Source organism: Vicia villosa, linkage group LG4 (assembly GCF_029867415.1).
Source record: "Vicia villosa cultivar HV-30 ecotype Madison, WI linkage group LG4, Vvil1.0, whole genome shotgun sequence".
In the NCBI taxonomy this organism is placed as follows: domain Eukaryota; kingdom Viridiplantae; phylum Streptophyta; class Magnoliopsida; order Fabales; family Fabaceae; genus Vicia; species Vicia villosa.
The window spans coordinates 189,002,333-189,016,073 of record NC_081183.1 but is presented as its reverse complement, the minus strand read 5'-3'; the positions used below and the strand labels follow the sequence as shown (position 1 = coordinate 189,016,073).

The 13,741-nt window shown below is 32.9% G+C and overlaps 2 protein-coding genes across 2 annotated transcripts; both read right to left on the bottom strand.

The window, feature by feature from the left end:
* Positions 1-1,057: 1,057 nt before the first annotated feature.
* LOC131600583 (uncharacterized) lies at positions 1,058-4,228 on the bottom strand. The gene is made up of 5 exons (XM_058872722.1): positions 3,300-4,228; positions 3,087-3,173; positions 1,969-2,375; positions 1,736-1,923; positions 1,058-1,630 (listed from the first exon to the last, which is right to left on the bottom strand). Exons 1-5 carry the CDS (start codon positions 4,226-4,228, stop codon positions 1,115-1,117), a joined length of 2,127 nt encoding a protein of 708 aa, XP_058728705.1. The 3' UTR covers positions 1,058-1,114.
* Positions 4,229-11,042: 6,814 nt separating this feature from the next.
* On the bottom strand, positions 11,043-13,244 carry LOC131600582 (transcription factor RAX3-like). Its single transcript, XM_058872721.1, has 3 exons — positions 13,009-13,244; positions 12,726-12,855; positions 11,043-12,394 (listed from the first exon to the last, which is right to left on the bottom strand). Exons 1-3 carry the CDS (start codon positions 13,142-13,144, stop codon positions 11,614-11,616), a joined length of 1,047 nt encoding a protein of 348 aa, XP_058728704.1. The 5' UTR covers positions 13,145-13,244; the 3' UTR covers positions 11,043-11,613.
* Positions 13,245-13,741: the final 497 nt, after the last annotated feature.

The window sequence follows — 13,741 nt, the reverse complement described above, 5'->3', positions numbered from 1 at the left end:
TTTCATTGTAATATGATTGAAAAACCGATTCATTCTTACTCTCAAGATAATTTATTATTTAATAGGTGTTATCACTGATTTGCACATGTCTTTAATGTTGAAAATGTGAATGAAATATTTTATGAAGTGTCATGAGACACAACCAACATAAATCTAACTTTCAATTTACAGTATAATTTTACACTACTAAATAATTTTTATCCGTACAAATCCGTGCGAACGCACGGATATATTACTAGTTCGTAGCATACACGATAACCGGAAGTCTATTGTCAAAAAGAGAGCAATCGGATACACGACTCATCACTAGAAATCACACACATGACATTATTAAATGCATACATGTCACTTAATTAGGATAACTTGGACCATTGTTTTTCATTGTTTTTGACGAAACCCAATTCAAAGCTTTCAACTAATTAGTTAATTACTTAATTATTAGCCTTTTGCTTCTAGTCCTACCTAGCTAGGGAGAGATACCTTGGAAGATTGATGACGGAGGGGTGGTAACTAAAACAGTCTCTAATCAAATACTATTAATTCCGGCTAAATTAATTTTATATGATGAATGCACGTTAGATTACTGTAGATTACTGTTCAATAGGGATTGAAGTATTACTTAGTACTGACAAGTAAAGATGAAGATAGATTCACTTCTTAGACCATTTACAATGGTTGAAAAACTCAACACCCTCTTTTTCAACTCCCAACACTCCACATCATTTTCTCTTTCTTCCACCTAATAACTCAACACCCATTCAACTTTTACCCTCTCCAATGGTTTTTCATTCAACACCCTACCCCACCACTTTTTATTTTCATATTCTTATTTAAATTTTATTTTTATTTTTATGATTACATAAAATTACAATTATCGATTAAAATTAAATTAAAATAATAAATACTTAATAATTTATTTTTTAATTTTTTGTAATAAAAACAAAATTTATTTAAATAATTGGATACGATACAAATCATCTTAAATTAATTTAAAATACAACACACAATTAACGTAATTAGTACGTTTCAAATAATTTAAAATGCAATACAACACACAAGTAACGTAATTAGTACGATACAAATAATTTAAAATGCAATACAACACACAAATAATTCAATCACGGAACATTCCAAACTTTGTCCATATGTGCTTCACTAGATCAGCTTGCAATTCTTGATGAACATTTGGATCACGGAACTCTGATCTAGCACGCACATGATTTGCAAAAGCGGGTAACACCTCGGTCGAGTATGGTTGTGGTGCACTAGATCCACTTTCCTCAGATTGCTCAAAATCGGTCCAACGTTGAGAATATGAATCTCGTTCATCCTCAACAATCATATTATGTAATATGATGCATGACCTCATGATGATACCCAAATCAGCTATGTCCCACAAGCGAGCTGGTTCACGGATGATTTTAAATCGAGCTTGGAGCACTCCAAATGCACGTTCGATGTCCTTCCGACATCCCTCCTGAAATTTTGCAAATAATTTATCGGGTTCACTTTGAGGAAGTCTAATCGATTTGACGAAAGTTGGATAAGAAGGGTAGATACCATCAGCTAGATAGTATGCCATATTATATGGACGTTGATTCACAAAGAAATTCACACTTGGAGCCTTTCCCTGTTCCACGTCATCAAACACTGGTGACCGGTCTAGAACGTTTATATCGTTCAACGTTCCCGGACATCCAAAAAAGGCATGCCAGATCCATAGGTCATGAGATGCAACTGCTTCAAGAATAACTGTGGTGGTTCCCTTATCCCCTCTAGTAAACTGTCCTTCCCATGCTTTAGGACAATTTTTCCACTCCCAGTGCATGCAGTCAATACTCCCAATCATCCCTGGGAACCCCCGCATTTCACTAACATGCAGTATTCTTTGCAGGTCATCTTGGGTTGGTGCTCTCAGATACACTTGCTCGTACAAGCGTATGATTCCTTTACAGAATCTACGTAAGCACTCCAATGCTGTAGTACCTCCTATTTTGATGTACTCATCGACCGCATCTGCTGCAACACCATATGCTAACATTCGCATTGCTGTGGTACATTTTGCTAAGGGTGATATACCTTCTTTATTAGCTGCATCAACTCGCTGGGTGAAGTAGTTATCACTACTTGAAAGGTCCCCAACGATTCGAAGGAAAACATTTTTTTTCATCCGGTACCGACGACGAAACATTGCATCGCCATATGTAGGCTCATTGGCAAAGTAGTCATCAATTAGTCTTTGGTTTGCCGCTGCATGATCTCTATTGAGATATTTTCTACTACGAGGTGCATTATCTTCCGATATTTTGTTTCTACACTCTCTAAATCGATTGACTATATAATTTTCTTCAATTTCACGATTTTGATTGTAGGCTGCGATATCAAAATGATATTGTGATGGATCCATTTTTTTGTGATATTGGAGGTAGATTGGATGGGATTTGGGATATTGGTACATAAATGGATGTATGAGTCCCTATATATAAATGGATGTGGGTGGTGGACCACTGACGGATTTGAAATAATTTATTGTATAGAGTTAATTATCAGATAAGGAATATATTGGATGTGGGTGGTGGACCACTGACGGATTTGAAATAATTTATTGTATAGAGTTAATTATCAGATAAGGAATATATTGGATGTGGGTGGTGGACCACTGACGGATTTGAAATAATTTATTGTATAGAGTTAATTATCAGATAAGGAATATATTGGATGTGGGTGGTGGACCACTGACGGATTTGAAATAATTTATTGTATAGAGTTAATTATCAGATAAGGAATATATTGGATGTGGGTGGTGGACCACTGACGGATTTGAAATAATTTATTGTATAGAGTTAATTATCAGATTCGACAATAATTAAAGCAAACACTACACTGGCATATTGAAACAACAATAATTAAAGCAAACACTACACTGACATATTGAAACAACAATAATTAAAGCAAACACTACACTGACATATTGAAACAACAATAATTAAAGCAAACACTACACTGACATATTGAAACAACAATAATTAAAGCAAACACTACACTGACAAATACTTCATTGAAATTAATTATCAAACAGTTCTGCCTCCAACTTTTTCAACAGCTGGTTCTTCCGGTCATCTAGATGCTCTTCGGAAGTTAGCTTTAGATACATCTTCATTTTCTTGGTTTTAGTCTTTTCCAAGGCTATATTGTTAGCCTGCTGTTGCATCAAGGCTATGTTGTCCAATCGTTCAAGCTCTTTCGTCTTGAATTCTTTGTATTCAGCCCATTCTTTGTCCACCACCTCCGAGGCATATTCCTTGCTTTTCTTTTTACCCTTTTTTTTAGCTGCCTCCCTTCCTATAGGACGAGCACTGGATTCTACAGTGTTTGAGCCACATGCATCACTCTCGCGAGATCTCTTAGATCCACTACTTCCTGAGCCAATATTTCCTCCTACTTGACTAACATAACGTGGTTGATCACGGAGAGCGTGCCATTCTTCCATTAAAGTGAATCTAACATTCTTCCCACATGCATATAATTCCTGCGCTTTTGCCAAAACATCATTCTCCGACCAACCACTTCCTTGCATACGCTTAGCGCCATCATAAGCGCCAATCCATTTACCCAACACTTTGTTCATATAATTAAAACGGTTTCGGCATGCAGGTCCATCACGCGGAGGATCGAATGAGCAATGCTCATTACAATACTCAGCAATTTTACCCCAATATGTTTCACCTTTCTGGTTTCTCCCGACAACACTGCTTGTTCCAAATTTAATCCACCCACTAATTAGCACCAAATTTTGTTCAGTGTTCCATGCTGGTTGCTGAGTTTTCCTGCTCTTAGGAGTTGAATCCTCTGAATTTGGAGCGACTTCATTAGAAACTATCATGCCACCAATAGTTAGTTGTGTTGAAAACTCGGGAAATTCAGGTACACCACCACTTGGAAAATTTGCATTCGCCATTGTCACATAACCATTAAACGGGGGTGTTTGAGATGGATTTCTCGGCATAGATCCATAATATGGTTGAAAGTTTGGAACAGAGGATGACTGGTTGAAATTTGGTGGAAAACCAAAACTAGGTATGTTTTGAGGATGTTGGTTGGAAAATTGATTTGGATTTTGATAATAGTTGGGATTTTGATAATTGTTGGGATTTTGAAAATTGTTGGGATTTTGGTTAAATGGAAAATTAGCAGAATTTTGAGTGTTAAAATGATTATTGGGATCCATTTCACTAAAAAAAGACACTTAACTTAAAAAAAAAACACTAATAGAAAGATAATAATAGAGAAAGATAGTGAAAAACTTGGTTTTTTTTTTCTGTGTCCAAATCAAATGAACCAAGTCTCTATTTATAGAGAAAAAAAAATCATGAATTTTGGTATAAAAAAAAAAAAAAAAAAATTAATTTGTAGCGAAATAATTGAGTTCAAAGTATTAAATGGATAAAAATCTGGCCAGCCAATCAGAAACAGCCACGTGGCTGCACTTATCTCCTTTTCCATTCTCTCTCCGCGTGCAAACTCGCCCACTCTCACTCCCAGCGCGTGTGCCACACGCGCCTGCCTTGCACCACTAAGACGCTGCCACGTCAGCTTCTGGGACAGATTAATTGGTGTTGAGTTTTCTCAACACCTCTCTCCTCCAACACACACTCAACACCACATTCAACTCCCCATTGCACATCTTTTCCCCATGTTGACTTTAATTAAACTACCCATTGCACTTGGTCTTAGCAAATGGATATATAATATAATTAATTAATAATCACAAAATCAATTGCACTCAGAGTTAGAACATCATTATTCACCGTACTCTTTTAGGTTTTTAAATGAATCTTATTTAATATAATATTATTTTGCATTTCTAATAACTGTTTTAAAAATCGGACCGGTCACCGAACCGGAAAAAGTACTGGGTCACTGGTTTATCGGTCGAACCATTGGGTCACTGGTCGAACCGCACGACCAAACCGGATTAAACCAGATTAAACCGGATAATTCGGTTGAATAGACCTGTCATTATATAGGTATAAAACCGGTCGAACCAGATGATTCAGTCTCTAAAAAAATATAACTAGTTTTTAAATTTTTTTAAAATATCAATATCAAAAATTCACAATTTCATAACTTAAATTCAAATTTTTAACAAAGGTATCACACATACAAAATAGTAAAAAATTACAAAGTCTAATTGCAAACAAAGTCTAATTACAACATAATCTAAACAAAGTCTAATTATAACATAATCTAATTGAATAGTTTATAACAAAATAACTCCAATGTGTACCAAATTTAATTCAAAATAGGATCCTCCTAAAAAGAAAATCAAATAAAATTCAATATGTTTATGCTATTTAAGAAAATTTATTAGCAAAAATAACAAATAGACAATAAAATTTTTAATTTGTCACTACGAAAAAAACTATGTGAGAATGCTATTTAAGTAATACACTACTAAATATATTTAAAAAAAGTTAAAAAAAAAGTTTAAAAGAAATGTTAAAAAAAAGTCTAAAAAAAAATTTTAAAAAAAAAAGTTAAAAAAAAAAGAAGCAATTAAACCGTCAGTTTTTCGGTTTTCCCGGTTTTCACCGGTTCCCGCCGGTTTGATGGCATACCCGATCTGACTATTAAACCAGACCGGTTACCTGGCCGGTTCCGGTTCGACCGGCCGGTCCGGTCCGGTTTTTAAAACACTGTTTCTAATAACATAAAAAACTCAATTACATTTTATAAATATTTATACAATTTTCGAAATGGATCCAAACAAAATAATAACAAAAAGAAAAAAAAAGAAATTCATTAAAAAATACCAAGTCAATCTACTTTGACAACTCGGGCACTAAACCGTTTGACGGTGTCTAACGCATGGATTAGTGAAGACTCAATTCAGTTAACTCATTTAATAAAAAAAATAGATCCAGACTCTTTAAAATATCTATTTATTTAAAAATATGACATTTGCACTTGCAGTTCACACACGCCATTTTCTCATTGAGTTCCGGAGAGATCCTTAGGTTAAGGATATTCCACTTAGAGTTAGGTTTCCTCGACTTTTTTCTATCTTTATACAGAAGAAATTTTTAGTGGGGGAGGTTGATAAATGTGAAGGTCAAGCTGGAGTTTGATATTTTAAGTGGAGAAAAGTTTGTATTTTGTGCAAGAGTAGGTGTTGATAACTGATCTTCTCTTAGTAGTCAAAGACTTTATCCATTCCTCCCGACCTGGTAAGTGGCGGCGAAGTCATTTTAAAGAAAATTCTTATTATGCGTCTTTCGCGTACTCTTCTCCTTTTTCTTGTGAATTTTCTAGAGATCCTCCGGCCTTGTAAATGGAGTCGGTTCTTTCTATTATCTTGAGTAGCTGGACCCCTTCTAAAGTTATTGTTTTCACATGGAAACTTCTGCAAGATAGAAATCCTACTAGAGAGAATTTACTTAATAGGAGAATCTTCGTTGGTTTAGAGAGTGCCTCTTGCCTTTTTTATTCTATGTTTCTAGAGTTATCCTCTTATATGTTTGTGACTGGTGATTTAGTGGTTTCTGTTTGGTATAGGATTTTTAATTGGCTAAGGTGGTATGTAGTTTTTCACATGGTTAAGGTGGTATGTAGCTTTTCTATTTCTTGTCTTGGTGGTTCGTTTAGGTTTAGGGAGTGTCTTATGATATGTGATTTTGTGGTTTGGTCAACTTGAAAACCTCATAATGATATATTGTTCTTAGATAAATTGGTGACAACGAAGGATGTGGAACTTACGTGCTTCATTGAACTAACTCGAGAACTATATCCAACATTTGAGTAAATAACGGCTTGAGTGTCTTCGACCTACTTTTGGTGTGTTATTGTTGCTTCAATGGAGATTGGTGACTTTTCTCGCAAGTCCTTGATTGGGAGCTCTAGTTTGTGTCCCCTTCTAGCATTTTTTATTTTGTTTACTTTTCTAGGTCTTTCCTTTATTGTATTGTGTTTTTGTTTCTTATTGCTTTAGATTAGTGATTTTGATTTTTTATTTATTGTTTTTCATTTTTTTTATGTTGTGTTGGTTGTTTGGTGTCTCTTGTACCACTTATCAGATTCAGATAGATTTTTATTATGTACTCTTGACCTGTAATGCATATATATATATATATATATATATATATATATATATATATATATATATATATATATATATATATATATATATATATATATATATATATATATATATATATTCTATTAAAAAAATTCATAATAAATTACGTCATTTACCCATAAAATAATATTTTTCTTTCATTTATTAATTTTTTATGATTTATGTGAAGTTGTCAAATAAATCACTTTTTATGAAGAAATAAGTGATTTATTCATATACACACCAACCACAAAACAACATCTACTAAATTAGAGAAAATACATTCACTTTGCAAATAGTCCATACAACTAAGTGTCTCAAATGAGGGACAAAAACCTTTCCTCCCCGTACCACACTACAATAAATCTAGCTTATGTCATGTCACCCCATCCTAATTATCAAACTACATAGATAGAGCATCAAATATTTTTTTCAAAGGGAAGTGAGAAAAAGCACTCCATTATTCAAACAAGAAATGTAATCAATTTATGCAATTAATTTTCCGTATCATACAAGTCTTGTTGATCTCCATACATAATAGAGAAATTTTGTGTGTAATAAATGCTACCTTAGGCATGTAGAAAAATGATTCCACAAGCAACCATTGACAAGATAATGGTGAAAGAAATTAATTTCATGACACTTGCTTCTCTATTTTTTCAAGAGGAATCAATATAGTAGACCATATTACACCGTCCCTATTGCCTAGTTCCTTCCATCAATATTGGTTTTCTATTCATATATAAAAATGAAAATTCATTACTATTGCGATGTGTACTAGATATGTAAAATCCAATTATATTAACTAATTAATATAATTAAATTTTTTTAAAAAAATATATTAAAAAATAGAAATAAAAATGTACAACAACTACAAGTCAAGAATTGCTTAGGAAACTAAGAACTATAACATAAAGAAAGTATAAAATAATTTATAAAAATAAAAGAAAAGAAAACATTACATTTACACAAGCCAAATTATGTTTGAATATAAAATCCAATTATATTAACTAATTAATATAATTAATTTTTGAATAAAAGATATATTAAAAAATTAAAAAATTGAAATAAAAATGAACAACAACTAAAAGAACTTCTTAAAAAACTAAGAACTATAGGATAAAGAAAGTATAAAATAATTCATAAATATAAAAAGAAAAGAAACCATTCCACAAGCCAAGTTATGTTTGAATTGATGGAATATCATGAAATAGATAGGAATGAAATGGAATAATATTATGTTACATTGTTTGAATTGATAAAAAGATAATGGAAGGGATCATAATGTGATGAAACGCATTTCATCTCATTCCATCACTTACTCTCATTTTGTACCTTTTGAATTGAGTGAAATAACAATATTGTTTGATTCCGTTCTAAAATATCCAAACAATGGAATGGAGTATACATTCCACTATACTCTATTCAACTCCATTCCACAACGTTTCATTATTTTTCTTCATTTATTTTAAGATATGCAAACATAACATAGGAGATCTCATCCACGCCACAAGAACCTAAACCACCGAAAGTAAAAAATTTCGAAACACCCAACACTAAGAGAGACAACAAGATAAGAAAAATATCATACCAGACACACTAGTGATATGTCCTTGTCAGTCGCAATAAAATCGACACAAACAAACAATAGGTTTCACTACTCTCTCGTAATGAGTAAAAAACTACCATAACTCTTACCACATAACTATTTATATGATGAGAGTATAACCATATCAAATAAGCGTGTAATATCCACCACCTGTGAGGAGAAGATGAAATCATTTGAGGCTTTATAGAAGGACCACACTTCATTATGCCATACCAAAGCAAAACCTAGTCTAGTCTTAACTTTATCTCCTAAGCCCCTAAAGAGTGTGAAAAGTCCTACCAGACAAGGAGGCAACACTAACTACCACCCTACCACGTATGAATGCTTTATTACTCCTATAACACAAAGCCAAGAGTGATGAATAGACTAGCTTAAATTCATCAACACTCCTACAAAACACACACGAAGTACAATTAGGATCAACAATTCCTCTCCGTGTGAATTGATTATGGCATGTAGGTATCTTATCCCACAATAACTTTTAAGAGAAGACAATGACCTTGAAGATAGCCAGACTTTGTCAAATCTTACTTAAAAGATTAATATATTCCTCTGTGTGAATCATATACATCAACAACTCTAAAAAGAACTACACGTGTGAAGTTAAATGTGAATATCCCATTTTTATTATGTTTTCATGACCTAAAATCTCAACTATGATAAAGACTAACATCATCTAATTTCACAAGCATACAAGTTAATAAATCATGCTCCTAAATAAACACATAGATCCTCTAATTGAAATTCTAAATCCATAGTCCTTGTTTCCAATTACCCTTATTACTAACTATAATGACATTTTGATTTGATACATGAAAGATCCTTCTAGATCGTTCTAAAATGCAATCGATCATGCCTAAGAATTATTCCAAAAAGAGGAAGTATGTCCATTATAGATCATTTTCACCATCCCCTCAAGGAAATATGCCCATATGCAAAGATATGTTTTTCCATAAATGAGAGGTCGTCTTGAAGCCCCCTAGACGCCCATAAGATTATATAGGTTCTGCTGATCCCATACCTAACAAGGAAAATATCCCGCAACAACATTAAATCCCAATAGATAATTCTACAATGTCATTTGATAAATATGGCTAAGTTAACCAAACTTAGACCCCTAACCTTAAGCTCACCTATTCCTTTCACCTTATAGAGTTTTTACCACCAAATTTAGGAAGTCTTCGACTCATTTTTATAACACCATCCATAACAAACGCCTCTAGAACTGAAGAATCTATTTCCAAAATTTGACAAACATGTCCATGAAGGAGATATTGAATAGAGGGATAACATTATAGATTAGATTTATATGGACAACTCTACATCACAAATTAACAAGCCTATTAGTCAGTTGTTTAGGGTTCAGGGTTAGAGATGAAATGTATCAAGTACTCCCATCTAGACTCTTATTAAGGTTAGGCCTCCACTAGAAGACAACTTGAATGAAACATCATCCACCTTACACTTAAGGAACTTCTCTGCCAATCCCAAAAAAGTATTATCCAATTTGGCTTGAAGCCACGTTACACAACTCTTAACAAAATTATCACGCAGACTTGAAGCCAACTCCAAGCACATGGGGATAATTTTCAAGGTCCTTGGGTTATCCACAATAGCTAGATTCTACTAGGAAGAGATAATCATTAGCATATGTACTCCATGTGAGTCACCACCAACCCAACACCATCCATCTTGAAACCACAATACTAGTTAATCTATGTCGCCCGCCTGATGGGGGTAGTCAGGTCCTCCACCACTAAGAGAACGAGAAATAAAGTTATAAGATTCCTCTTGTTTAAGCCCTTGATGAATATATATCTCCATAGTCAGTCAATAGTTTAGTAGAACATAGAGGCTCTCGGAGAAAATCCGAACACATAATCAAGACTATCACTTCTAACGAAGCCTATTCTTTGCATCTTGTAATCTAGGAAGCACCAATTGACTGGATCATAGGCTTACTCAAAATATATCTTAAAAATAAGAAAAATTCTTCTCAACTTCTTCGCTAAATCAATAATTTTATTCAATGTCATCACCCTTCCACCAACCTACTTTTAATGAATGTTGATTGATTAACTAAGATACGATCTTATCTTAATCAAATGTCAATCGACCGACCAAAAATTTAACCACCGATTTATAAAATAACCCTATGAGCAAGATTGACAAAAGATCCCGAGATAAAAAGGAGAGTCAACCTTAGAGATAAAGTGTGATGAAAAACTCATAGAAAGTGTAACATGAATAAAAAACTGATCAAACATAATTTCGACATCACCTTTTAGAAATGACTAAACTTTCTTTATAAAAGAGAAATTAAACCCATTATCAAGATATCAATATTTTAATTTATATTTTTTAGCAAATATTTTAATATCTTTGTAATTATAATGCAACTCTATTTTAACGTACATTTTACTAATATCAAGAATACAATTAAATCATGCAAAAGTAATGGATAGCACATACTCTACCAGCAATTCCTTATGTTCATCAGTGCTGCCAAAATTTCAAATTATAAGACAAATAGTAATTTAATAGCAACAAAAACAAATATACAAAACAATACTCAGAGAAAACACACTGCCACTGACAGTTCAAAGACTAATAAAGAAGAAGAAATATACCAGGAGACAAATATCTAATTTTATTGTCAGTAATAATAAACTTCAAACAAACAATGACTAATACCAGAAATTATAATATTAATGTACACAATGTTATTAATTACTCCGAATTATTGTGTTCTCGTGATTTTAAACTGTAGTCTGCAACCGCAATTTAAACTATATATCAGTTGAAGTTGAATGTTCTCGCCATATAACGATTTGTAGTGTAACTGTTGCAACCACAATTTAAAACCGCTCTTAACTCACCCGATTGCGGCCTAACCTTGGTATTTCGAATCAAGAGGGTGATGATAGCTTGAAGTAGTAGCTTCACCCCAAGTAGAACTATAACCTTCTATCTTATTATTCTCAATACTCATGTCTTCATCACCATACAAGAATTCCAACCCATCAAATCTTTGTGAAAAATTTGTAGATACCAAATGATCAATTTCAGGGATGAATTTTCCTTGATCTTCTTCTTGCACCGAGTCGAAATATTGACCATTTTGTACAAACTGTACTTGATTGTTTCCATTTGAAGAATTAACACAAGAAGAAGATCCAACATGTTCTTGATCATAAACTTGTTCATGAGTAGAAGAAGTAGCATTATTTGAGAATTGAACATTCAAACCATCAAACTCATTAGTACTAGAATTAGGATGATGATGATGATGAGGATGATAATCACCTGAAAATCTTCCTCCAAGCTTGATAAGTAGTTTCCTAATGGAATCTTGATCATTGAAGCCTTGGTTTGTGTATGACGGCAACATTGACGGCGGCTGCGGAGGTGGAGGTGGAGGAGGTGTTGATAGCAAATTTTGCATTACATGATGTGGCAAATATGCTTGTTCTTGAACCAAGTATTGATTGTTGTTTTCTTGCTTAATAACATTAGCACTGTTGTTTCCTCTATTACGTGCTTGTTGTTGTTGTTGTTGATGTTGTTCTTTTCGATGTTTTCCTAATAGCTTCTTTTTCAACCTTGTGTTCCAATAGTTCTTTATGTCATTATCTGTTCTTCCTGGCAATTGAGCTGCAATTATCGACCACCTGCTTTCACACCAAACCAAAAAGGACCTTCACTTTTCACACATCTCCATATATATATATACACATAATAATCATATATATAGCTTAACAAAAAGTAACATAGTTTAAGGTTAAAAATTATATAGTATCTTCAAATTCAAACATATGTTTTTTTATAAGCAAAATATATTATAGAAAGTATACAGAATACTCCAACCCATTACAATAAAATCAGTCTGAGTGATCCTATGCTCGAAAGCTCAGACATAAGGTTTTAAATTGTAGTTGCAGTTGCAGGGTTATAGATATATCGTGTTTTGCTTGATATATACGAGAGAGTTTGTATACGTACCTGCTTCCGATACTAATGTAAAGACTACAAATGATGTTATCTTCTTCTTCAGAAAAACCACCATGTTTGAGATTAGGGCGAAGATAGTTTAACCACCTTAAACGACAACTTTTTCCACAGCGTTTCAAACCTAAAAAAAAACATCCAAAAAAAAAAACATTAACCTTAAAAAATAAAACATAGTTGGATGAAAAACAAATCAATCAATGAAAATAAAGACATATATAAATATACTGAAAGAATTAGGGTTTGCAGTTAATATAAGAAATATGAACAATATTACCAATTTTTTGTGGTAGAGCAATCCAGTTACCACCAGTACCATGTTGTTCTATGTAAGATTTGAGCTTAGAATCTTCCTCCGGAGACCAAGGACCTTTCTTCACGTTTGCTTTGTCACAACAAGGAGCTCTACCCATGATGTTGGTTTTTTGGTTTTGGTGACAATGTTTTGAGAGCTTTTTTATTGATATTGGGGTAAGCTAGTGTATGAGTTAGAATTATAGGAGAGAGAGAGTGTGAGATTTATTAATTAATAGTAAAATGGGAAAGGATAAAGATGTTAGTAGTTTTATATTTAGTGTGGCAGAGAAGAAAAGTATTTTGTTATAGAAAATTCAAGGAATTTAGTATTGACAGAACAGAAGAATAGTTTGTTCTTCTTGTCTTTGTTAAACTGGAATCAATTTATATATGGGGTTTTGTTTTTTTAATTTTCTACTTTTTGGTGTTCATTCATTTCTCTTTGACAGGACTCTAGAGTGAGAGATTTAATTTAATCTCTATCTTTTGTGTCGGTAAAATTTAGATGAATATTGTACACAGAAAACTCATGTACTATTTTTTTTAAAAAAGTTTTTGTTAATATATATTTAATTTTTGGTTTTTTACCTCTTGACTCTTAACAAAATGAGCTATAATAAAAAAAGTCTAGTGTAGTAATACTCACTAAAGTGTACAGTTTTTCTTTTGTTCCTTCTTTTATTAAAATGTGAAATAAGTGAATTTTATTTTTT

Coding starts and splice junctions, on each gene's coding strand:
- LOC131600583 (XM_058872722.1), bottom strand. CDS start 4,228: ATGGATCCCAATAATCATTTTAACACTCAAAATTCTGCTAATTTTCCA. Junction 2,376..3,086: donor CAGCTGTTGAAAAAGTTGGA/GGCAGAACTGTT, acceptor TTTTGATATCGC/AGCCTACAATCAAAATCGTG. Junction 1,924..1,968: donor AGGTACTACAGCATTGGAGT/GCTTACGTAGAT, acceptor TGTACGAGCAAG/TGTATCTGAGAGCACCAACC.
- LOC131600582 (XM_058872721.1), bottom strand. CDS start 13,144: ATGGGTAGAGCTCCTTGTTGTGACAAAGCAAACGTGAAGAAAGGTCCT. Junction 12,856..13,008: donor TGCTCTACCACAAAAAATTG/GTAATATTGTTC, acceptor GTTTTTTTTTAG/GTTTGAAACGCTGTGGAAAA. Junction 12,395..12,725: donor TACATTAGTATCGGAAGCAG/GTACGTATACAA, acceptor GTGTGAAAGCAG/GTGGTCGATAATTGCAGCTC.